Source organism: Phascolarctos cinereus, unplaced genomic scaffold, assembly GCF_003287225.1.
Source record: "Phascolarctos cinereus isolate Bilbo 61053 unplaced genomic scaffold, phaCin_HiC Scaffold_3;HRSCAF=262, whole genome shotgun sequence".
NCBI lineage: Eukaryota > Metazoa > Chordata > Mammalia > Diprotodontia > Phascolarctidae > Phascolarctos > Phascolarctos cinereus.
This window is the reverse complement of record NW_027555736.1, coordinates 161343884-161371732: the sequence shown is the minus strand read 5'-3', so window position 1 is coordinate 161371732 and position 27849 is coordinate 161343884. Positions and strand designations below refer to the sequence as shown.

Genomic DNA, 27849 nt, shown 5'->3' with positions numbered 1-27849 from the left:
AAAGACAAAAATGAAACTAGTCCCTGCTCTCAAGGAGCGTACATTCTAAATTATTCTAGTAGTGGTAGGATAAAGGATGAATTGGAAGGGGGACTATGTTATGGTTAAAATTTTTATTTCTAGCACCTTTCCCCCTCTTATTCCAATTTATCTTTATATTGCCTGTTTGTGCATATTTGTTTGCTTGTTTTCTCCCCCATTAGATTGGGAGCTCCCTGAGGGCAGGGACTGTCTTTTGCCTCTCATTGTATCCCTAGAGCTTAGCACAGTGCCTGGCACATAATAGGAGCTGAGTAAATGTTTACCAACTGACTGACTGACTGACTGGAAAGGGTATTACAATAGTACAAGTAATTACTAATGAGGTCATAGACTAAGATGGGGAAAGGGGAAAATTGCAAAGGATTTTGTGGAGGTAGAAATAACAGGACCTATTTAAACTGGATACAATGGATTTGGGAGAAGGAAAAATCAAAGAGAACCCAAGATTTCAAATACAGGAGAATGGACGAATCCCTGTGTGACAAATATCAATATTGAAACACAATGGAAACAGGTCTGGGGGAGGGAGATAATAAGTTTGATTTTGGACATGATGAGCTTGAGGTCCTGGTGGGACACGAAGAATAAGATAATTGAAGGCAGCTGGAGATGTGGATCTAGAGCTTAGAAAAAAGGTAGAGATTGGATATTTGGCTTTAGGGGTCATTTGCATAATCATGTTAATTGAATGAGATTACTGAGGCAAAGAATATAGAAAAAGAAACAGGAGGGCAAAGATTAAACATATGAACACCCAAAGGACCAGGAAAAAGATAAAGCACTATGAAGTAGACAAAGAAATGGTGGTTGGAGAAACAATAGAATAATAAGGATCATAGAGTGTTTCTGAAATTAAAATTGAAAGAATATCCAGTAGCATGGAGTGGTCAACTATGTGAAAATCAGGAGAGAAATCAAGGAGGCTGAGGCCTGAAAAAGTTAACTGCATTTGGGGTACTGATTATTTTTGAGGGAGTAGATTACTGACATTTTTTTTCCAAGAGGTTTAGCAGTAAAGATGAGGAGAGAGATGAGATGATAGGTTAGATAGGATAGAAGGGTGAAAATAAGTCTTTTTTTAAGGTTATGCAAACATAAGTGTTTGTAGACAAATGGTAAGAGGTAAAGGACAAATCAAAGATACATGCGAGAGATAGCATGAGTGTTAGAGAAAAGTCCTGGAGGAGATGGGAAGGAATGAGATCAAAGGTACAGGAATTAACCATAGGGATGAATAGGGACATCTCTTCTATTATCAACGAGGAGACAATTAACAATAATATTCAGAAGTTTTGAATGAAAGAAGGTTAAGGAAATTTATATTGGACAGCTTCCATTTTTTCAGGAAAGTAAGACTAGGTCATCTGCTTGAAGTGTGGGGGAAATGGAATTGCGGAGGAGAAAAAGTTTGCAAAATATATTCTAGAGCTGATTAAGAATGAAGTGAATTAAGCTTAGGCCAACATCTTATGCCATATTCTAGAATAGTATGAGGTCACACATCTAAATTGATACATGACCTTACAGTTAAAAAACCTACTGAAAAAAATGGAGGGAGGCAGGTTATATACCTCTCACAGGTATAGGTAGGACATGTATTCTTAACCAAACAAGAAAGAGAGATAATTATACAAAATCAAATAATTCACATAGGATAAGAAGGAAAGGAGTCAAATGGGAAAATACCTTTTTCTCATATATCTCTGATAATGTTTTGGTGTCCAAGGTATTTAAACAATTAATAAATATGTATAAGACTAACTGCCATTCCCCAATAAATAAGTTGTCAAAGGATATGAACAAATGGATCTCAAAAGAAGAACTGCAAAGTATTCACAACCACATGAAAGAATGCTCCAAGGAGTTATGAAAAACTGAGACACTAATGCACTGTTAGCGGAATTGTGAACTGATCCAACCATTCTGAAGAGCAATTTGGAACTATGCACAAAAGGTTACAAAACTGTGCATACCCCTCAACTCAGCAATACCGCTACCAGATCTATATCCCAAAGAGAAGAAAGAAAACAGAAAAGGATCTATATGTACAGAAATATTTATAGCAGTTCTCTGTAGTGGCAAAGTATTGGAAATTGAGGGTATGGCCATCAATTGGTGAATGGCCAAAGAAGTTGTGGGATATGATTGTGATGGAATATCATTGTATCATTGTGCTATAAGAAGTGATGATTAGAATGTTTTCTGAAAAACCTGGAAAGACTTACATAAACTGATGCAAAATGAATGGAACAGAACCAGGAGAATATTGTACATAGTAATAGCAATACCGTGTGATGATCAACTGTGAATGACTTAGCTACTCTCAGCAATACAATGATTCAAGACAATTGTGAAGGGGTTATGATGAAAAATGTTGCTGACTTTAGAGAAAGAATTGATGGAGTCTGAATGCAGATTGAAGCATACTTTTTTTTACTTTATTTTTTTCTTGGTTTCTTTTTGGTCTGTTTTCTTTCACAATATGGAAATATGTTTTGCATGACTGCACATGTATAATATATATAAAAATTGCTTGCCTTCTCAAGCAGGGGGGAGGAGAGGAAAGGAGAGAATTCGGAACTCAAACTTCTTTTTTTAATGTTAAAAATTGCTTTTACATGTAATTAGAAAAAAATATGTAAAAATTTCCCCCCAAAATGCTCCAAGTCAGTAAGTATATACATGTATACATACATACATACATGGTTTCATGCACGTGTATATATGTACATGTATAGATGCATTCACGTGCATATGTTTAGATATATGAGAAAAATCAGTTGTATGACCTTGGGCAGGTACTTTAACCTTTCTTAGCTTCAGTTTGTTCGTCTATAAAATGGGGATCTTAACAACATCTAATTCATAAGTTCTTGGGATAATGCAGTGAGATAATATCATATAGTATACTCAAACATTAAAGTGTTACATAAATGTTATCTATTATTTTTATATAAACTCACAAATACATGCATATATATATGCATACATATCTGTGTGTGTGTGTGTGTGTGTGTGTGTGTGTGTGTGTGTGTGTATGTATGCTTTTGGGGAGTTAAGGAGAGAAACTTTTGATTTCATTGATATAGGGAACTTCCACTGAGGAAACTCCCCTTACCATCATCTGTAACTTATGGCCTTAGAGAGCTGCCTAGACAATTAAAAGTTAAATGACTTATGCAAGGTCATATAGCCTTTATGTGTCAGAGATGGGACTTGAACGCTGGTTTTCTTGACTCTAAGACAAACTCTACCCATTACAGCACATAGGCTCTCATAATATGCTAATAGCACATAAAAATGAATTAATTTTCTGTTCCCACATATTAAACTAATATCAGCCATACAACCCATCTTACCTGGAACACCACTCTGGATTTCTCTAAAAGATAAGTTCTCATGTTGGCACCAATAATTCGATATCTCTTATCAAAACCAATCTCGATGTATTTCCCAAAACGGCTGCTGTTATCATTCCTCGTGGTTTTAGCATTTCCAATTGACTAGGAGATAAAAGAAAGAAGAACTTAATGGTTTAAATATATCAAGAATTTTTAACATTTATAAGAGGATTCTGGAAGACAACAGGGCCCAGCTTTTGGAAAGGCACCTTCACCTTTAGACGGGCACCATTTTTGTAATTCTAGATAATCATTGCCCATGGTTTCCCAATTTCACTCACTATATAAGGCTATATCTAACAAGTTACTTCTCTGAGGAAAAACTTGTGGCTAACAATTGAGTAACTGTCAAAAAGCATTTAACCATAATGTCTATAAAAACCAGAAAGCTTTTCTACATAAAAGCAGGTTGGGAGAGGGCAAAACAGAAGTCACCAAAGCATCTTGGCTATTGGGTTTCAATCTTCTTGGCCCATAAAGCAGGTTCCTCTCTGCTGCCTACATTGAAGAACCTAACCTAGCTCATCCAAATATTTTATTTTAAATAAAAGCATATTTTATTGGAATACAAGTTTTCTTGTAAACTATCATTACTAATCCCCAAGAGCTCACAGACTCACGTAATTATTTGCAAATAATCACTCACTGTTAAACAAAGTTTATATAAAACTTGGCTTAAAAGTCTATCAGACACTTGACAATTACTGGCTGTGTAACCCTGGGCAAGTCACTTAACCCTGATTGCCTCACCAAAAAAAGGGGGAAAAAAAGTCTGTCTATAAGTATGATAATTTATATCTATAATGAAAAGCATCATCTTATTTCTACTAGAAAGTTACAAAGAATATCATATCTTCCAAATTACAATATAATTTTAGAAAATATAAATCTATATTTTTTTCTTTTAAAACAAAGTAAAAATAGTGAAGAAACAATACAAAGTAATTTGGCCACCTTATAAATGTTTTTACTCAGGAAATTTCATGGATTAAAATCTACAAATTCAACAAAGCTTAGTGATCTATTTTTGTCACAGTCCTCTGCATTGGAATAAGGTTTGCAAGCCCTTGAAACTTGCATCTAACCTTGTGGGAAACATATGTGATCACAGGCTTTAGCATGTGCCTGGTCTTTTTTCCCCCTGGATGAAGGCACTTTCAGAATTTAGGTTGATGTAGGGCCAAGGAAAATAAATGGAAGTAAGGAGCTCCAAATTGGGATTCTAGCTCTAACTAGAATCTGGCAATAAGATCTCCAGCAAGCCTACTTCTAGCAATCCACAGCTTTTTGTGTTTCTGTTTCCTCATTTTAAAAATAGGGAATCTGAAATCAATGATCTTTAAGATCTTTTCAAGCTATAGGATTCCATGATTTTAAACCTCAAACCTGAACATTTTGATTAAAAGGAAATTGCAAATGTAGACATCACCTTTCAATCAATCGTTTTTAAAATTCTGACACCAGTCTTCTGAAGTAGTTGTTTATTCCAACCAACAAAAAACTGCTAAAAGAAGAAAAATTTTAGGAGTTCTAGACTTTGATTAAATCTGCAACTGATTTTGAGGAGCCTCTGAATGAGTCAATGTTATACATCAATTTATAAGGAAACATTTATTAAGAGCTTATTAAGTGCCAGGCACTGTACTCAGACTTGGGGATACAAAGAAAATGTATAAATAGTCCTCAACCTCCATAAGCCTACATTCTAAAGTAAATGAAGATAAAAATCTCTACAATTAATCTCTCAGATTAAACAAGGCTGCTGAAATTATGGGGAACTAGAGTTCAAACACTACCATGATTTTCTACCACATCCATTTCTGAATGGAAAAAATCAGGGGTTAAAGTTAGGGAAAGGAAAAAATAATGTGAAAAAACAGAGTCATCAGATACATCTTTGTTCATTATTGTCTAAATAAATAGTGTACAGTAAGAACCAAGGTCATAATAGATTAAGTGCTGGGTTTGGAGTCAGGAACACCTGAGTTTCTATGCCCAAAGGGCTACAAGAATGTGCATACCCTTTGATCCAGCAATAGCACTTCTACAGCTATATCCCAAAGAGATCAAACAAATGGGAAAAGGACCCACATGTACAAAAATATTCATAGCAGCTCTTTTTGTGGTGGCAAAAAATTGGAAATTGAGAGGATGCCATCAATTGGGGAATGGCTGAGCAAGTTGTGGTATATGAATGTAATGGAATACTATTGTGCTATAAGAAATGATGAACAGGCTGACTTCAGAAAAACCTGGAAAGACTTATATGGTCTGATGCTGAGTGAAGTGAGCAGAGCCAAGAGGACTTTGTACACAGTAACAGCCATGTTACACGACGACTAATATTGTTAAACTGAGCCCTTCTCAGCATTACAAGGATCTAAGACATCTCTAGAGGCCTCGGGATGGAAAACGCTCTCCACATCCAAAGAAAGAACTATGGAAGTTGAATCACTATCACTTATTTTTACCTTCTGTTGAGTTTTGTTTCATCTTTCTGATGGTTCCTCCTATTGGTTTTAATTTTTACTTACAACTTCACTAATGTGAAAATATGTTTAATAGGAATGTAAATATAAAGCCTATATCAGATTGTACGCTGTCTTGGGGAGGAAGGGGGAGAAAAATTTTCATCTCAAAAGCATATGGAAGTGATTGTTGATAAATCAAAATAAATTAATAAATTTTTTTTAAAAAAGGGGAGAAAAAAAAGGAAGACCTGAGTTTAAATCCTGCCTCAGATACTTAATAGTTGTGTGACCTGGCAAGTCATTTTCAGCCTCTTTCCTCATCTATAAAATGAAGACGTTTAATTAGGTGATCTCTAAGGCTTTAAATCTACAATCCCTATAATTACAAGCAACAGGATAAATTCCTTCAGGAACTTATCTGTTGAATATTTATTATCCCAACTAAAGGACTGAAGTTCTATGCCTGACATTGTTCATAACATAGTTAGACAGACCTGGTACACAGACATGAAATTTTGAAGCACAATACAACCTTTCTCCCTGTAACCCCTTTTTCTGCATTCTTTGGCTGCATATTCCTTTTTCAAATTTCAAACAGAAAGGTCCCAGATCTGTTATTTAACAATAAAAAATACTTCTCTTCACCCTTATTCCTAATCCATGTTCCTTTTGCAGGTTCAGCATTCAGTTAAATCCAGTTACCTAATCCTTCCACCTTTTCATTCTTTTCCTCCTTCCCCTCTCTCTGCAATCCCTATGGTCAACCCAAAGCTTTATATCATCCCTAGCAACAGGAGAACAATTGAAATGAAAGGAAAATGAACATGGTTTCTGAAGGGAGCTTCCAGACATTTCAGAACAAATCATTCTGATCTGTTGTATAGTCTAGCCCCTGTATCCTTCACGGGGTCCACTCAAATGTCAGAAGGCCCTGACAGGGGCTAGCTCCCACTCAGCATACCACAAGAAATCTGATTGGTATACAAGTAGACTGGACAATGTTTCTTGGTGTAGGTTATAGATGAGGTTTCTCATATTAGGACCAGCAACCTGAATGATATACAAACCCAGTCATGGCAAGCCATTCAAGGTGCTGAGATGACATTTTTAAAATTAAGCTAGAAATAGGCATGACAATGAGAGGAAGCAAAATATAGCTTTGGTTTTTTCTTAATCCAAACCAACAACTAGTTAGTTCTACAAGTCACTATTTCACCAATGGTAGTAAAGGTGGAATCCACCATCACTTGTTCAGAATTTGAAATGGACCCTCTGAGAAAATGAATAAGAACATCTGCTTCAAAAACGTGAAGATATCTAAAATTCTTGATCATTCTCTTTCAAAATAGGCATTTTTTTTGCTTTCTTCCATTTGCATGCTATTTTCAACCACATTTCCATTTCTCACAGGAAACTGCTCAACTCTCCCCACAGATCTATGCCTTTACATCGCAACAAAAGTGGCAATCAGGATGAGCCAAGGGACAATCCTAAGGATGACTAGGATATGTCATCATTTTCAAACTCCACACAGCACTGCAAACCAGACACAATTACCTTGGGAAAGACTACTGCAAAAACCCCTTGTGCCCCAGTTGTGTTAGATCAGTTTTAACTTCATCTGTGCTTTGGGTGACAAGAAAGGCTTGACGAAGAAGAAAGAAGGGATAAAAAATATTGGTATGAAATTCTAATTGGAAGCATTCACTTCTCTGAATCCAAATGAGTACTATTGTTTATTCATTTAACTGTGCTTCTTCCAAAATAGCCATTTTCCTTTTAAACACATAACTAAATTAATAATCCTGGAAATACTATTATTGAAATGTTTAAATTCTCTCACCTACAACATAAGTACCATTTTCTCTGGCCCATACATTTCTACTACTTATAAGTATTTCTATTTAAAATATGCTCTTTTATAAAATTCTTCCTCCAACAAATCTCATATTGTTACTAATCTTATAATTCAAACATTTTAAAAAGAATAGTATTGTTTTATCTCCTTCTCTGAGCTAAAATCATGATATTAGACAAGAAAATAACAACATTAGCTAAGGTATTAAAAAAAAGGGGAGGAAAAAATTTTAATTACTGTAATATAGTCATGACAGTGAAACCTGAGTTCAGCATTTATTATAAGAAATAACATTTTCAGGGGGAGAAAGGCAGGAATCAGTCTAACTAGATACTGCAGAAGCAGACAATAAAAGCAAGACCCTCCTGTAACTCATTAATTTATAAGCAGTAGTAATGAATCCAGTATATTTGCAAAAGTATAAATAAGAATAGATAACACCACCAAATATCACAAGTCATATTTCATTCATTTAACCTAGGCTGAGGAGAACTTCAGTGAATCCAAAGACTTAGGCTCCCAGAATATCGTAAACTAGATGTGACAATGTATTTGTCTGGAAAAATAAAAGCTTTAACAAGATGAGTCATCACTCCTTTCTACTTATAGGAAATGAGTGAACTTGGGGTGAAATTCATGGGGCATATAGTATAAGGCATACGTTTCTAATATAACCTCAGGTACAACTTACCTAAGATTTTCAGCAAAATAAAAATGTTTTAACAGATTTAACTAGTAGATATAAACAAATGGGCCAGTAAGGTATAACCATGTGCCTAATTCTATTACCATGTAAGTGACTGCCATTAGGTGTCACACTAATACACTTAGATCAAATATTAATTGTCATTACAGCTGAATGCAACTAATTTTATAATTAAATGCATGTGGTCCAAACACATATTAATTTCTAATGTTGTGGCCTACTAGTGAAAAATTTTGACATCTTTAACTTAAACTAAGCATATATGAACATTTCTTAAGCTCATTGTGGCGACATTAGCCTTACTGAAAATGTCTGACTATAAGAATTTTCACTAATTTCCTATATCCCTCTCTATGTTCATAATTTCATTTTCCAAATAATAAAAAACAGACCCCAGATTTTATTACTTATTTTATCCTGAAGTGCGATATTATTTATATACTTCACATTTATCTCAGGCATAGTTAACAAGAGCAATACCACATTCAGCAGTAAAGGCTGAGGATGCTGCTACCTTACCTCCATAATGGGATTAGAGGCCAGGACTTTCTCTTCAACATTGGCCTCACTGGCAGAACCACTCACAGTTGCAAAGTATCTCATGGCATACTTAGCAGAGACTGTCTTTCCTGCACCAGACTCTCCACTTACAATGATGGACTGGTTCCGTTCATCCCTGAAATACAAAGACTGTTAATCTCCAGCTGCTTCTCAAGCCTGATTGTAGACAGTATTATTTTCTGGCCAAATGAAAATACCACACTTCTACAAGTTTATTCATGTTGAGATACATAAGAATGAATGAGGCCAGTCTATTCCTTAATAACAACCACCAGCACTGTGCTGAAATGAATAAACATCTGCCATGGCCTCCCATGAGTGAATGGGTCTAGACAAAGGCTCTTTGAATGGTTGCACACATGCTTCAAAGTATGTGCGTACTATTCTGTGCCAAACAAATAATATGGCCACCAATCTAAAAAAAAGGTAGGAGTTGTTTCTCTGGTACCTTAGCAGAGAAATTGATAGGAAAAGTCTGTATTACTAAAAAATTTTGAGTCATTTACTTGTATACTGGTAGCTGCCGAAGAATGAGTCTACATTTCAAACTCTCTTGACTTTCTTAATACAAGCAGGGAAGAAAATGGTTCAGATACTGGCTAGATTGGTTAAAAAAAATAGAATATTTTATATGCCATTAACACAGTATTAATCACAGTGCAGTTACTCTCCTACCTTCCATTCATTCATACAATGACTTAATTCATAACTTATTTCAATGAACATTCCTGGTGCATAGAGGATTCCCCTTTCTGACCGTGATGGATGCCCAGAAAAGAGAGGCAAATTTCCACCGAGACCATAGGGTACCAAGAAATGGCATCATTTATACCTATATTTGCAAAAATGCAATTTGCCTTTGAAAAAAAGTCTTTAATGGCAATACTCTAAAAGGCCAAAAGTTGGAGATGTTTTCCACGGACATGGATGACCCTTTTAAAAAAAATGAGATGCAGTATTTCCTAATTTCCAGATTAGTAAATTTGGGGTTTTCTGTGCCAGGAAAGGGAAATGAGAGGATTTCAAAATCTTTGCCTAAAAAAAATTTAGATTGTAACTGAAGCACATTTTATAAAAAATTCTAGTCTTGCTGACTTATTTTTCTTAAAATGTATAATAGAGGTTTAACTCCACCCTCCTACCCCCAATAAGGAAATATTAGTAAATTCATTATATCTTTAGAATCTTAGTAGATTACTTATATCAGGGGCAGTTAGATGGTTCAATAGACAGTGAGGATGACCTGAATTCAAATCTGGCCTCAGACACTTACAAGCTGTGTGTCACTGTTAGCCCCTGTTTGTTGGTTTCCTCATCTATAAAATGGGGATAATAATAGTACCTACTTCCCAGTGTTGTTGTGAGGCTCAAATGAGATAATAATTGCAAAGCATTTAGCATAATGCCTGGCACATAGTAAGCACTATATATATGCTAGCTATCATCATCATCATCATCATTATTGGCTATTAGATATTGGATATTAGATATTGGGCATCACAGATATATTTTCATAATTCAAGGCACAATGATTTAGTTGCATGTGCCCATAAACATGAAGTATAATTATTTAAAAGCTAAATGATACTTATTTGGGGTAAATTCTGTGGAGTTGGGTTTTTTTTTGATATCTCAAAATTAAATTGCAGGAAAGGGTCTGAGGGCGTTGCTTTTTCTTGCCTTGCCACATATTACTGGAACACTCTGGATTGTAAGAGAGAGTATATTCATGATGTTTAATTACTTTGAACGTTCATAGCTAAACATACCTTTCAAAACTTTCCTGAGTAATGAGAGTTTTCTTTCCCCCCCTTTTGTCTCAGAGTTCTAGCTACAAAGATCAATCAACAACCATCTACTGACCAGCTAGTTGCCTTTGGATGCTGCAGCGCTAGGTACTAGGTACTAGGAGTATACAAAGACATGTGAGTCATAGTTCCTGCCTTCAGAGTGGCTTACCACATGGCTGTAGAGAGAAGACAAACACTCCAAAACAAATCAGTGGCTCTACAAAGCGGTCAGTGATTCATGCATGAATTCATTCCTTCAACAAGCATTTATTAAGCCCCTGCTCTGTGGTGGGCACTTTGGCTAGGTACAAATAGAGGCAAAAACAAAAAGTCTTTGCCCTAAAGAACTGACATTTTATTGAAGGGAAGTAACACTCACATAATAAATAAACAAAATGTATACAAAATAAATGCAAAATAAGTTAGAGAGAAAGTACTTGCAACTAGGGGTGATCAGGAAAAGAGGCAGGAGGAACAAGCACGTAAGCAGAGCTTTGAAGGAATCTAGGGATTCTACCATGGGGATGTGAGGAAGGAAGGGATTCCAGGCCTGGGAGACAGTCAGTGCAAAGACACGGAAAAAGGATAAGGAGTTTTGTGCATGAAGAACAGCTAGAAGGTCCGTTTGGCTAAAATGCAGAGGGGAGTGAAGGAGAGCAATGTATAATAAGGTGGGAAAATGAGGTTGGGACAGACATAACAGGATTTAAATACTAAAGCAATTTGTTATTTTGTCCTAGAAGCAATCAGAAGCAAGAGCTCTTTGAGCAAGGAAATGACATGGCCATGCCTCCTGAGCTTTAGGAATATCAACTGATAACCAAAAGATATGTGCCGAAGGATTTTTTTTGGGGGGGTGGAGGGGAGAAGGGGGACCAGACTTGTGATTTTCATAGGTATAACTCCCAGATGACAAAGCTCCTTTTTTCTATGCAAATCAGCATCTGTTCTAAAATGTATAGTCTTAGTTGTCTGGGGAATTGAGAGATTAATGTGACCTGATAGGGTCAAACAGACAGTATATATCAGATACAATACTTGAACCCATGTCCAGTCTTCTTGGCCTGCTTGCTTGACCTCACCCCCAGCATTCTATTGTCCGTCTCCATGCTTTTGCGCGGACTGTCTTCTCCATGCCTGGCATGCTCTCCCTCCTAACTTTCAACTCTTAGAATTCCTGGCTTTCTTTAACACTCGATTCTAAGGCTTTCTCCTATAGATGGCCTTCCCCTCTAAAACTATCTGCCATTTTCTCTTCTCTATACTCAAGCACATGTTGTCTTGCCCATTAGAGTATAAACTCCTTGAAGGCAGGGACTATTTTTGCTTTTTCTTTGTATCACTAGGACTTAACCCAGTGACTGCCAAACAGTAATCACTTAATAAATGCTTGTCGCAAAGCAATGGAGCAGGACCCATTGGAGGCAAAATCTCCATATACCTTGTACTCTGAAACCATGAAGCTCATCAGGTTAATGTCCTTACTATGATCATTTTCATTATCTCATTTCAGTCATAATTAGAACCTGCCATATTTTAAAAAATATAATTTTAACATATTAATGATTTGTCCAAAGCATCTTCATTTCTGAAGTCATCATAATTAGTTCTTGCCCTTTTATTAATGTCATAGAAAATTTATAATTGATAGACATTGCTTTTACAAATTAGCCCCTTTAGAGTTTTTAATGTGAGTGTTATAATTCGCAATATTCATAAAATTAAAATGGAAATGTAGTGGGTAGAAATAAAATATAGTCATTTCACCATTTGGCAACCAAAAAAAAAATGCTTGTTGACCGATTGCACAAGGCAATATGTTACTTCTAGTTTAATGACAAAGCTGATGCTACGATCCAGGCAATCTGGTGTTCTACCCAGGGCTCTTTCCACCACACCATACTGCCTCAACAGTTTCAGATTGTAACTTTCTGGTTGTGTAGAAAAGAGATAGCTCTGAATTCAAAAAGAACAAAGATCTAGCAATGTGTTTGTGTTTCTGTTTGTTTCACAGGGAAATTCAAACATAGGCAATAGATAGGCCAACATCCTTGAGGTCTGAAAGTAAATTTCTAAAACCAAAGTATTGATTCTGACATGCACAAAATCTTTAGGATTCCATGGGAAAAGAAATCTATTTCAAAAATAAGCGTTAAAATTTGAAAATAAAAGCTTCTTCCCAGGGCAGACAGAATTATTTTAAATTGCTATGAACATTTCAAAGAGTAGCAAAAATAGGTAATAATTTAGTCTGATCCAAAGGTCAGGTTATATACCAGAAGGATGCACATCATGCCCCTCTTCTTCCTCACATTTTCATCTCCCCATCTCTCTCTATCTTGATTCCTCTGAATTTTTTTTTTCTGAGAATAACTTGCCTTTCTATTTCACCCTATGAAGTTATAAAACCTCTTTATCCTAAAGGTCAATGAACCTGGGCTCTCCAAGACTAAGCCAAGTACAAGCTCTGGCAGGTCCAACCAATCTACAAATGTTTCAAGTAAAGAACTTGACAGATGGCATATTCTACCCCAACAATGCTAGAACCAACTAAGCTGTAAAAACTCATCAACAGTCTGGCCACAGAGTGTTGAATTTTTAAGCCAAAGCAAGTCCTGAAGACTGCCATCCATGTGGACAGAAGGAGTCCTCATAACAGATAAAATCATCGATCCTCTCTATGTATTTCTAAACATTGGAAATATCTCAATATATCCAAATATTGAAAATCTTATGGCTATGAAGTTCTTTATATATAGTATTTCATTGAGTCCTATTAAGTGTGAAGTGAAAGTATTCATATTCTTGCCATGCTACATGGTGCCTGAAAGAGTGATAGACTTAAATATGCCATCCTAACAATGTGACCATGAACAGGACACTTAGCCTCTCAGCTTCAATTGCCTCACCTATAAGATGGAAATAATAGTACCTGTAGAATCTATCCTACAGAGTTGTTCTAAGAATCAAATAAGATCATGTATACAAAGGTACTTTTAAACCTTAAAAAACACTATATAAATGTCCATTACTATTACTCTTATTCTCATTTTACCAGGTAGGAAAACATGAGTTTACTATTTCTGGAGAGATATTTAGACCACATTCCATTCTTAAATGGAAGTATTGTGAATGCTTAAAAAATAAAGTAGTAATCACTAAAAGCCAACATGGTTGCATCAAGTATAGGTCATATGTTAACAACAGACATATGAAAGAATGCTCCAAATTAAAAATAAAAGAAATGAACATCAAAACAATCCTGAGGTTTCACTTCACATCCTGAAAATTGGCAAAAATGACAATACAAAGGGATAGTCAACATTGAAGGTGTTATGGGAAGATAGGCACAGTAGCGCATTCTTGGTGGAATTATGAAACTGTGCCAGTATTTTGGAAAGCAATTTGGAATTGTGCAGGTGAAGTGACTATGATGTCCATATCTTTTTACCCAAAGATTCCAACATAAGGCTTATATCCCAATGAAGCCTTGGATAAAAAGAAAGTCACCATATAATACCAAAATATGCGTAGCAAAAAACTGGAAACAAAGCAGATGCTCATCAATTGGGGAATTGTTTAACAAACTGTGATGCATGAATGGAAAAATTACTATGCTGTAAGACATGCCAAATATGATGAGTACAGCAAAACATGGAAAAATATACACAATCTAATACAGAGCCAAGAAAATAACATAGATAATGCCTACAACAATATAAATGGAAAGAACAACCACAAAACAAACAAAAGTGAATGTTGCAAAATTCCAAAGAATAAGCACAGCCTCAAAGAAGAGATATGAGAAGACACATCTACCCCACTCCTTTGCAGAGGTGGGGAGTCCATGGGTATGACATACTGCATAAGTTTTCAGACTTTTTCAATTGATTTGGCTTTTTTTCCCTTAAAAATATTGTTCCATGGGATGGCTCTCTGGCAAAAGGGGAGGAATAACGGAAGAAATTTTGGTGATGTATAAAAAGGTCAATAAAAAATATAAGAAAAAGAAATTTTTAAGTGCTGGTCATATCACACTAACCTCATTTCCTTTTTAGGAAGGAAAACTAGCCTGGGAAGGTCAGCAGAGTACTATAGACAGAATATACTGAGAGATCAGGAAAATATTTGAAAAAGTCTTTCAGGCTGTCCTTATGTTAGATGATGGTAGGGTTAGGCAGATTCTGAACTGGTTGAATGACCAGACTGAAATAGTAGTTAATAATGGTTCAGTGTCACCTTGAAAGGTCTCAAATGGAATGTTTCAAGGATCTCTCCTTGGTGGCACTCTCTGCAACATAAGTAAAGCTACCTCACTGTAGCATATATTTGGAGCTAGTAGGTACCTTAGAAGTAGGGGTCTAATCCAATTCCCGCATTTTACAGATAAGGATACTGAGGCCAAGAGAGGTTAAGACACTTGCCCATGATCATAAAGGTATTAAACAGCAGATATAAACTCAAGGGCTGTGACTCCAAGTTCTACACTCTTTCCTTTCACAAGAAGACATAAATGACACACACCTCAAATTTGGGGATGGGACAAAAATAAGCATTTATTAAGCACCTACTATGTGCGTGGCACTATTAGAGCTTTATAAATATCAGTGTGTATTAAGTCCATACTATGTGCCAGGTGCTGTGCTAGACTCTGAGGATAAAAGAACAAAGAATGAAATGATTTTTACTCTTGAGCTTACATTCTACAGATGGAGACAAGTACATATATGAGTAAATAAAGAATAAATAACAAAGAGAATTAGAAATAAATACAAAGTAATTCGGGAAGGAGAGCACTAGTAGTTAGGTGGTATTAAGAAAGGCTTTATTCAGCAGAAGGCATTTACACTTCGTCCTAAAAGAAGGGATTCTATGAGGTAGAGATAAGGAAGGAGTGCATTCCAGGCATGTAACACAGCCAGTGCAAAGGCACAGAGAGAAGAGATAAGACAGTCATGTGAAGAACCAAAAGAAGGTCAGTTTGGTTGGATCACAGAATATAGGAGCAGGGAGTACTGTACGATGAGTCTAGGGAGATAGGCTAGGATCACACTGTGGAGGGCTTTAAAAGCCAAGCAGAGAAGTTTATCTATTTTGTCCTAAAGACAACTGACAACCACTGAAGTTGGTTTAGCAGGGAAGTTGCAAAGTCAGATCTGTGTGCAGAAGTAAAACTACTTTGGCAGCAATGTACAGGATGTAGTGGAGTGGGAAGAAATTTGAATTAAAAAGACCAATTAGGAAGGCACTTCAGGATTTGGTACCTTACTGGATATATGGGGTAAAGGAGAATAAGAAGGCTAAAATAATATCATGGTTAAAAACCAAGGATACTAGAAGAGTGATGAAGTAAGAAGTAAGTTAAGAAGTAAGAATTCTGTTGAATTTCTTCAACAGAAATAGGGGAAGTTTATAAAAGGGAGGGTTTGGGTTAAAAAAGATAATAAATCCACTTTAAGACATGTTGAAGTAAATGGAATTGATGCTCAAGGAAGAAACTGTGGATCATATTCACATATAATATGTGATATATACACACATAAGTAAATGTCTACATATACATCTGTGTATATGTCTTTATATACACATGTATACATAAATGTATACTTATAGTCATCAATTCTGATACAATGATCACATATGTCAGTTCACTCCTAGGATAATTTTGTCAGGTCACTCGAACTTTTTAAGAATAGGTAGATGGTGCCTAAATTCTCCCCTATCTTGTCTTTCCGCTCCTTGCTAATCATTTCTGTTCAAACCTTCTCTGCCCAAAGTTTATTCTTCTTGGAAGAGGAAATATTAGTGAAATAAGAGTTGAGAAGTACAGCCTTCTCACCACCAGCCATTTCATCATTCTATATACCCTGAGCAGGGCTTTTAACCCCCTTTTTGAATCCTTCTCATGCTGTCCATTTATTTAACTAAAAACACACTTTTGGTCATCATTAGCATGCATTGCCAACATCAGGGTTTCAATGCTCCTGACAATTCTGAGAGGATTGTACTTCTCTTCTGTATTTATCCTCAGTTACTTGCCCTGGTTTCCAACTATTATACAAAAATCTGCATTTATCAATGAGTTCCCTGTGCATCTATATTGGACTCTTTAGGCAGGCCCCTTTCTTCCTTCTCACTGGAATCAGTTCTGCTCAAGTCTTCAGAATTTCATTCTAAAGTATTTACCATCCCTCTTGGGCCTTTCTCCCTGCAAAATATCATATCACTGGATCTCTCTATAATTTTGGGGGGCATTTTAAAATCTGATATCCTAAAATCTAGTGGAATTACCTAAAAAGTCTGCCATGTCATATCTGTATAATTTAGACCACAGCCAGTTTTCATTTTCTCTTTTGAACATGCTAATGAAGTAATGACTTGTCTCCAAGATTCCTGTCATTTCTACCTTAGCAATCAATTCTCCTTCCTGGTGAGAATCAGGTACAGAATAGTATTTCCCCTTCTACTTCTTGAAGGATGAAATTTTCATTAAAGCAACATACAAATATGTCTTCAAAAGTCATGTTATTACCCAACATTCATAGAAGTGCCTATGTGCCAGACACTGTGTCCATTATTTATTCTCTTTGGATGATTATACTCGTTTGATTAGTACTAGAAGATTCCTAAAGGGTGGGGACTATGTTTTCTACCTTTTGCATACTTAATACACTGTTCTGTACTCAAACACTTTCTAGTTAATTAGCATCTTTCCATCAGTACCTGGTTTGGCAAAAGTTAACTAATAGGCAGCTAGGTGGCACACTAGAGACAGCACTGGGTCTGGAGTCAGAAGCACCCGAGTTCAAATTCAGCCTCAAACACTTAACTAGCTGCGTGACTCTGGGTTAAGTCACTTAACCTGCTTGTCTCAGTTTCTTCATCTGTAAAATGGGTATAACACTACCACCTAACTCCCAGGTTTGCTGTGAAGACCAAAGGAGATAATAATTGTAACATTCTTAGCACACTGCCTGGTCCATAATAAGTGCAAATTGTTAAGTGTTATTATTATTTATTTTTATTATCTTCCAAGCCAGAATTAATGTGCTGGAAAGTTGAACCTAGGCAACATACAGAAGATCATCACTATGTTAAATGTAGAGAAATGTCACTATTGAAGAGCATCTAAAGAGTGCGCCTTGCTTATACATCTCAATGTTTTAGTAGGTTATATGTCTATGATCTTAATATACAATAATTTTGATTCAAATAAGTTTCTTGTAGTGTTGAGGAAATTTGATTTTGGTGTGCCCTTCTTCGAAAACTGTGACTGAGTGATGACAACTTCCAGTGGTACTGCATTAATATTGGGTGCTTTTTGGGGATGAGTTTTGTTGTTCTCAACCTCATTCTCCCCTCCTGTTGGAGGGACTTAGGCTTTCCCTGCAGTTAGGTTGGCTAAAATGCTCAATCAAGTCCAGAAAACAAAATGAACCCTCAAAATTACACTAGACAAAAATCATATATACCACATTTGTTGGGTGGTCTTTTTGTGGAGGACAAATAAATATACAATATAAAGAGAAAATATCACAGTTGGTACAGGCTATAAATTGTGACAGATGGTGCTCTAGAGAGCCATAAAGAATAGTCAGTAAATGGAAACAAAAATTCTCTAGAGATTAAAGATTAGGTCACTGAGTTAAGCAAAGGAAAACTCACTACATAGCTGAAAGATCAACATCTGAATTTGAATACTAATTTCCAATGAACCTTTTCAGAGTCTGAAGATTTGGCATATGCCACATAGTTTCTAGTGACAAACACATTCTCACTGTTATCTTGTATTTATAATTAAGTGCCTACTTGTATAAAAATGGCAATGGATTTTTTTTTTAATCACACAGGATAAAAACCACAAAGGGTTACAATGTGTAATTAACAGCATTAACACAAACAACCAAGTATAAGTATATGAGAACATACAGAGGAACTATATAACAAAACAAAATATGGCACATCTCTACAAACCAGTCCCATAAATAAATAAAAGTCAATAGCAATTAAGTTAAATGAAAAACAACAATGGAACAAAAACAATTAGGAAGGAGATTCAACAATAACACTACACGCCACTTCACGCTTTTCAATATGCTCTCATTTCTATAATCTCATTTGATCCTCACAACAGTCTTGTGAGGTAGGGAAGACAGTTGTCTTTATCCTGTTTCACAAATGAAAAAATTGTGACAAAGAGGTTAAGTTGAAGAGCTCTTCAGTAGCAGATCTGGGACTAGCCACCTACTCCGGGGCTTTTTTTTTCCTTTGCTTTTTGGTGAGGCAGTCAGGGTTAAGTGACTTGCCCAGGGTCACACAGCTAGTAAGTGTAAGTGTCTAAGGCCAGATTTGAATTCAGGTCCTCCTGACTCCAGGGCTGGTTCTCTATCCACTGCACTACCTAGTTGTCCCCAGGGCTTTTCTCACTAGACTGCCCCATCTCTTACTAGATTAGAAAATGCTCATTCACTTGTTTCCATGATCTAGTAAGGAAACACATATATTCCAAAAACTAGTATCAATCTTCTGCCAATCTGCAAGTTACAGTTACAAGAGATCAGAACATGGGGTATTTATTCAAGTTAAACAGCCATTCCACACATACATCATTCAAATGCATATCTAAATGTATGCAGATTTGCTTAAGGTGCTATATAAATAATAGCTATCAATACTATAATTAGTAATAGTAGTAGTAGTTAGAAGATCTGAATTTGAGTCCTGGTTCTGACACTTTCTTTGTATCTAGGGACAAGCAAATGAACTTCTCTGAGACTTAGTTTCCTCTCTTATTAAATAAGAATAATTGTAGTTACATTACTTTGCCAAGTTGATGTAAAGAAAACTCTCTGGAAACTTTAAAATGCTTTTGAAATATGAGTTACATACTCACATTTAGAGTTATAATGCACTATACCTGCACAAGAAGGTAATAAGGAAAACTGATTAAGATAAGTACACTGTTCAAGGGCACACAGCTATCAGCAGTAGAGAGAGAGGCCTAGACTACTAATCTAGGGCTTTTCCCATTAAAACACACACTCTCTTACAATTACCTTGACTGCTACAACCACTGGGCTTATATCTACCTATAGAAATCATTGGTATCATCCTTACTGCAAGATATGAAGCTGAGTCTTCCCTGAACCTAATTCTGTAGTAGCAGGAACTTTCAAACAGTCCCTAACTGTGAATAACGAAAGATAATTTTACTTATATCAGAAAAGTATGTTACCTTAACACCGAGCAAGAAAAATATGCAATAAAAAATGTAAAGGAAGTAGGTTTAGCAGTACCATATCTTAAATATGTCAAATGGATGATTTTGATTACATTGAATTAAAAAGATTTTGTACAAAAGTAGTCAAGATTAGGAAGAAAACAGAAAATTGGGAGAAAAATTTTATAGACAATTTCTCAGATAAAGGTCTTATCTCTCAAATGTATAAAGAACTTTGTCAAATTTATCCGAATATAAGTGGTATGTGACCGTGATGAAATATTACTCTGCTATAAGAAATGATGAGCTACTTGATTTTAAAAGTATGGAAGGACTTGCATGAAATCATGAAGAGCAGAAATGAGAATGTTGTACACAGTAAACATGATATTGTTCTAAGAACAACTTGGAACAATCAACTCGTTTTGAGTATTATAAATACTCAAATCAACTACAAAGGACCTATGAAGGAATATGCTATCCACCTCCAGAGAAAGAACTGACAAATAGAAGTATGTATAGCATCTTTTTACATACGCATGTATGTACACACACACACACACACACACACACACATATCTAATGGTAGCCTTCTCTAAGGCAGGGTGGGGAAGGAGGGAGGAAAAAAAATTAAAAGTGCACAGCAGAGAATAAAAGAAAACTTAGAAGGAAGCACAGAAAAGCAAAGTAGCTTTGAAAATTATATGTAGTATTTAATACATAGTTTTTTTAAAAAATTCAACAGTATGAAATGGAAACTCATGGTTTTATATTGAATCCTTTTTTTACGTTGTGCTGTTATATAGAAATGTTATCCTTTTTTGTCTTCTTGTATTCAAGTTCAAAATGAATTTTTTAAATTTTTAAAAAGAAAGAACATTTATAAACAGAAAAAAAGAGAAAAATATGTAAGTAATGACCTACCAACATCATCTGGATGTTCTAAGCTTAACTAAGCATGCATGAATTTTTTAAATTTCTGCCTATGTTATAGGCAGGGGTTTCTACAAGAAATAACTGACTGAAAAACAAAAGAAGCCTGTTTTTAAAAACAAATTGAAAAAATGAAGGAAATATACAATACATAAGGCTAAGATGGAGTCTCAGAGGTGCTGTATAAAATAAGTTACTGAATGTAAAACCAAAAATAAACATCTAAGGGTAAAAGCAAAGAAAATTGAGAAATATGATATCAATAGACCACCAGTAATAATGACGCTAAGGATAAAACTCCAACTTAAAACACCTACATATTCAAAGAAGCCTTCAAGTAAACATTTTTCAAAACTCTTTTTTGGAGGAGTCAATTGCTCCAAATTCCTCTTTGCAAACTACAATGCTCTAATAAACCAGTACTCTTCTGCCTCCTTGGTGTGCAAGGTACTTGCTACCTTGGCTTGAAGAACCAAAAAACCTCTATAAATGGATGGAAATTCTCTAACCCACTTGCAGGCTTGGACTTGTGGGCTGTAGAACAGAGTTGCACATGCATAAATTGATCATTCTTGGAGGAAGAAGTGGGAGATGATCTGAATTTATGATTTCTTTGGTTCAGGGAAATCATGGTGTGGAAACTCCCCCCCCCCCATCAATGCAAATCAGCCACTCATTCGTAACTTGTAGTCTTACAGAGTTTGCTGAGGCACTGAGAAATGGAAATAATTTGCCCATGGTCCTATTGTAGATATGTGTCAGAGGCAGAATTTGAAGGTAGGACTTCCTGAGTCCAAACTTGTCAGTCTACCACTATACTACTCTGTTCTTTTTTTGATCATTCATTATTATATCCCTTTTTTAAGAGCATAATCTGGTCTCACAAATAGTTTTCTCTCCACCCCACCCTTTTTATTTCCCCACAATTTTTATAAATACCTCTGTTTAATCTTTTTTAAAAGATATTATGGGCTTATGCATTGATAGCTAAAAGAAGCACAGTATCATTACTAAAATTTGTACTTGTGTATAGCTTTATACCTCTTCATCCAGTACCTGGCCTGTGACCTCGTATGTACTCAGTTTATATGGTTGATTCCATCCTGGTACCTATCACATAGTTGGAATTTAATAAACACTTTTTTCATTCATTCAGGTGCTCATTTGGCACAGATATATTAAAAGACAATCTCTAAACTTTTAGATAATGAAGTAATTTCTTTCATAGCTAAAAAGACTAACTCAATCCTTAAGATTTGCTCTACCAATGGACTTCCAATTCAAAGTGTACCAGAGGGGTTTTAGGACAATCCAAGGTAGACACAGAGAGTTGATATTGAGGAATAAATGTTTATTAAAGCATATATAAACATGAAAAATAGAAGCTACTTAAAAATGGCTAAGAATTGATTTTGGATTTGTCTTTTTATCTCTAGTATCCAAGGTCTAGTGTCTGACATATAATAGTCACTTGATAAAGAAATATTTTTTGAATGTGAAAATTCCATTCAGGGCTTAGTGCTTTTACAGATCTATGATAACATGGCCACTGTTCATATATTCTAGCAACTAGGTACTAATTCTTGGGTTAAAACTCATACACAGTATAGACTGAGTGACATGTTGTGGTTTCTATCCCCTGAACCGAAGCATCAAGATTTTTTAAAAATCTAGGAGATAATTTGAAAATGTCTGACCTAACCAGAGAATATTAGAGCTAAATGGAATGTCAGGGTTCACTTAGACTACTTCCCTCATTTTGCATATGAGGAAAGTCCCTTCATTTTTTCAAACCTCAATTCTTCATTTGTTAAATGAGGGGTTTGGGCTCAGCAACCTCTGAAGTACTTTCTTAACTTAAAACTCTCTGATTAAGTACAGACATTTTCAAACACCTCCCTAGATCTTCTGACTCCCGGTCTGGTGATCTTTCCTTTACACTGCATTGCCTTCTGAGAATGAGGAAATTATTACAATAAATGAAACAAGGACAAATTCATCTTTCCCTCACCTGGCCATCTGCTTATAAGCCTCTTCTGCCACAGCAAAGATGTGAGGATCCATATCTCCCATGTTCTGGCCACTATACGCATTAATGATATCTTCGCCATAGATAGGCAGCTGTTCATAAGGATTTATAGCTACTAAAACAATACCTGCAAAAGAAAATAAAGCATATAGCACAGGATAACACTGGTAGAATACTGAGGAAGGCTGGTAGAAGAAAATTCAACAGTAACATTGATTCCTTCCTGATCTGTACTATTTGTACAAAGATTACAATTTAATCTCATGATGCTTTGCAGCAAAAAGTATCTGAATGAGCCTTCCAAGGCTGAATGTAATTTTTTAAATATGATCAGTCATGCAACTGAGAAATATAGTGAGAATCATAAATAATCCAAGTCTTATTTTAAATTCAACCATTACTGGTCTTAAAAACTAAAAGGCCAAGTACAAAACTAGGTCTTCTGCCCTGACAGCTAGCCTTATTACTAAATGGTCTGAAGCAATCCACATTTCTGCCATTTATAAATGGGTCTGTTTCATGCCTTTCCTAGCTTACTGCACTCCCTACAAGGATCAAACATATCCTGACAAATTCATGGTCACAGAAACAAAATGAGAAAATTAAATGCAGAAATAGAGCAATAGATAGAAAAACTGAGTCATAAAAATAACTTGGAAAGAGATGGAAAATAAACATTTAAAACCTAAAAAGAGAAAGAAGGAACTCTAGAGAAAGCCCAGTATTTGGGGACTTTTTGACTCCTGAATGACTCCTTAAATCATACAGTTTATAACAAAACTCTATATTCATGTAAATACTCCTTGCTCTGTACTGCCTTTCAAATTCTCCTTTACCATCACCACTCAGCAACCTTTCCTCCTTTGAAGTTTAATCAATTAAAATTTTCCACCCAATCTAGATCATGATAACTCCCAGGTCTACTCCTCCTTGCTCAAGAAGTTCAGTACATGGTTTACTGTCTTCCTTTATTCCCCAAATTCTGCCTTGATATTAGAGCACTTCAGCAGCTATATTGATGCTCTCTCAAATTCCTTAATTTCTCAATTCCTCAATTTCCTTAAATGCCATGACCTATTCCTTCACTCCACTTCAGCCATACATAACTCAGCCATACATAAGGATGGCCACAATCTGAACCTCATCATTCCTCCAAGTATTCTACTTCCCTGAAGAAAAACTCTGAAATGGCTAGATCACAAACTCCTATCATTCACTTCTCTTTATGTCTCACTCTTGTTAAATCTATTCTTAGCTCTGAGCCTTCCAGTCAGTTTCTAATACCTTCTCAGACCATAAACCTTGCTCTAACTTCACTTTCTTTCTTTCCCAATCCTTTAGTCAGCCAATTCAATTCTACATCATCCTCTACTCTTGAATCCTTTGTCCTCTTCACTAATACCATCCACCTTTTTCCGAACCTCAGCTCTGGATTATTCCAACTATTAATTAATTCTCCTTTTCATTTCCTACTCATTGGCTGTTGAATGGAAGTGCAATATGACATCTGACTCAATTGAGAATGCTCTTTTTTTAAAATATAAATTCATTTATTTTTAGTTTTCAACATTTACTTCCACAAGATTTTGAGTTTCAAATTTTCACCCCATCTCACCCCTCCCCCCACCCCAAGGTGGCATGAATTCTGAATACCCCTTCCCCTAGTCTGCCCTCTCTTCTATCTCTCCCCCTTTCTCTTATCCCCTTCCCCTTCTATTTCCTGTAGGGCAGGATAGACTTCTGTACCCCATTTCCCATATTTCTTATTTCCCAGTTGCAGGTGAAAACATTTTTTTTAAACATGTATTTTTTAAAATTTGGGTTCCAAATTTTCTTACTTCCTCCTCTCCACCCACCCTCACTGAAGAGGCAAGCAACTCAATATAAGTTATACATGTGCAGTTATGCAAAACACTTCCATAATAGACATGTTGTGAAAAACTAACTCTATTTGCCTTAATCCTATCCTGCCCCCCCATTTATTCTATTCTTTCTTTTGACCCTGTCCCTCCTCAGAAGTATTTGCTTCTGATTACCCCCTTTCCCAATCTGCCCTCCTCTCTATCATCCCCCTGCTCTCTTGTCCCCTTTCCCCCCTATTTTCCTGTAGGATAAGACAGATTTCCATACCCAACTGAATGTGTATGTTATTCCCTCCTTAAGCCAAATCCTATGAGAATAAGAATTACTCATTCCCTCTCACCTTCCCCCATTTCCCCTCCACTGTAAGAGCCTTTTCTTTTCTGTTTTTTTGTGAGATAATTTACCCCATTCTACCTCTCCCTTTCTTCTTCTCCTAGTATACTCCTTTCTCACCCCTTAATTTTATTCTCCAGATATGACCCCTTAATCTTCAACTCACCCTGTGCCCTCTATCTATCTATCTATCTACATACATATAATTTTTCCCCTCCAACTACCATAATAATGACAAATAACTCTCATGAGTTATAAATATCATCTTTCCATGCAGGAATGTAAACAGTTGAACCTTAATAAGTCTCTTATGACTTTTCTTTCCCGTTTACCTCTTCATGTTCCACTTGAGTCCTGTATTTGAAAGTCAAATTTTCTATTCAGCTCTGGTCTTTTCATCAAGAATGCTTGAAATTCCTCTATTTCACTGAATGACCATCTTTTCCCCTGAAGGATTATACTCAGTTTTGCTGGGTAGGTGATTCTTGGTTGTAATCCTATCTCCTTTGCCCTCTGGAATATTATATTCCATGCCCTGCAGTCCTTTAATGTAGAAGCTGCTAAATCTTGTGTTATCCTGATTGTGTTTCCACAGTACTTGAATTGTTTCTTTCTGGCAGCTTATAATATTTTCTCCTTGACCTGGGAACTCTGGAATTTGGCTACAATATTCCTAGGGGTTTTCTTTTGGGGATCTCTTTCAGGAAGAGATCGGTGGATTCTTTCAATTTCTATTTGGCCCTCCGGTTCTAAATATCAGGGCAGTTTTCCTTGATAATTTCTTGAAAGATGATGTCTAGGCTCTTTTTTTGATCATGGCTTTCAGATAGTCCAATAATTTTTAAATTCTCTCTCCTGGATCTATTTTCCAGGTCAGTTGTTTTTCCAATGAGATATTTCACATTGTTTTCTAATTTTTCATTCTTTTGGATTTGTTTTACAGTACCTTGATTTCTCATAAAGTCACTAGCTTCTAATTGCTCTATTCTAATTTTTAAGGAAGTATTTTCTTCAGTAATCTTTGGACTTCCTTTCCATTTGGCCAATTTTTTTTTAGGCATTCTCTTCATTGGCTTCCTCTTTTCCATTTGGTTAGGCTATTTTTTAAGGTGTTATTTTCTTCAGTATTTTTTGGGTCTCCTTTAGCAGGCTGTTGACTTGTTTTTCATGATTTTCTTGCATCACTCTCATTTCTCTTCTCAGTTTTTCCTCTACTTCTCTTACTTACTTCTCAAAATCCCTTTTGAGCTCTTCCAAGGCCTGGGACTGATTCATATTTTTCTTGGAGGCTTTGGATGTGGGAGCTTTGACTTTGTTGTCTTCTTCTGGTTGTATATTTTTGATCTTCTTTGTCACCAAAGTAAGATAATATAGTCTGACTCTTTTTGCACTGCTTGCTCATGATCCTGGCCAATTACTTGAGTTTTAAACTCTTTGTTAAGGTAAGGGTCTGCTTCTAATGTGGAGAATGTACTGTCCCAAGCTTCAGGGGTTTATACAGCTGTTTTCAGAGATACTTGTAGGGACCTGTAAATTTTCAATTCTTGCAAGGTGGAATGATAAGGGGCGAGGTGTTTACTCCTTTCCTGGCCTGTGCTCTGGTCTACCACAAGCACTCCTTTCTGTCCTGGAACTGTGAGGAAGGTTTCCTCTCCACAGCCACTACAAGGTCCACCATACCAGCGCTCCTCCTTGCCCCAGGACTGCCACCCAGAACCATGACCCAGATCCAAGCACCGGCAAAGCAAGAGATTCCTGCCTCAGCACTGGCAAAGAGGTCCCTGAAATCCCCCTTTGATCAGCCACCAATTCCCCCTCAATCTGTGGGCCAGAAGCACAGGATGCAGCCACTGCCCCGGAGCCTGCGCTCTGTACTCTGGAACTGGCTCTGACCTCGCTTCTCTCTCAGCACCGCAGAAACGGACTTTTCCCACTGACCTTCTCAGTTGTCTTTGGCGTTCATGGGTTGAGATTTCTGGAAACCACGACAACTGCCTGCGATTCAGTCCTCTGAGGTCTACTCCAGGTTCACTGTGGCCTATGCCCCCCACGCCACACTGCGCTCCTCTACAAGCCAAGCGCAATATACCTTTCTGATCAACCATCCAGGTTGTCTTGGGCTGGAAATTTGCTTCCCTCTGTCTTTTTGTGGGTCCTGCTGCTTTAGAATTTGTTTAGAGCCATTTTTTACAGGTATTTGGAGGGGTTTCAGGGAGAGCTTAAGGAAGTCACTGCTTTCACTCTGCCATCTTGGCTCCTCCCTCGAGAATGCTCTTTCCAAAGTTACCTGTAATCTCTTAACTGCCAAATCTGATGGTCTCTTCTCATCCTAAATCTCTTAGTTACATTTGAAACTGTTAATTCTCCTCTCCTCCTAAATATTCTCTTTTTCCTGGTTTTTCCTGATACTATACTCTTCTCATTATCCGATAATCTATCCAAATGTTCTGAGTCTCTTCTGCTAGTTCATCAGTAAAATCATGACCCCTAACTGTGAGTGCACCCCTCAAAGCTCTGGCCTGGGGCTTCTTTCATTCTTCCATTATATTCTCTCCTTTGGTGAGCTTATTAGCTCCTATGTGTTTAATTATCACTATGCAGATGATTTTTTTGCTATATATCCAGTTCTACTGACTCTCCTG

At 36.3% G+C, this 27849-nt stretch overlaps 1 protein-coding gene across 4 annotated transcripts in view; it reads right to left on the bottom strand.

Annotated features, from left to right (window-relative positions):
• MYO5A (myosin VA) overlaps positions 1–27849 on the bottom strand; it is a 220600-nt gene that overhangs the window by 118674 nt on the left and 74077 nt on the right. For all 4 annotated transcript variants that reach the window (XM_020980968.2, XM_020980986.2, XM_078151253.1 and 1 more), the window contains exons 4-6: positions 22994–23138; positions 8998–9154; positions 3402–3545 (exon numbers count right to left, since the gene is read on the bottom strand). In XM_020980968.2, the coding sequence (XP_020836627.1) occupies positions 3402–3545; positions 8998–9154; positions 22994–23138 (446 nt within the window). The remainder of the gene's footprint in view (positions 1–3401; positions 3546–8997; positions 9155–22993; positions 23139–27849) is intronic.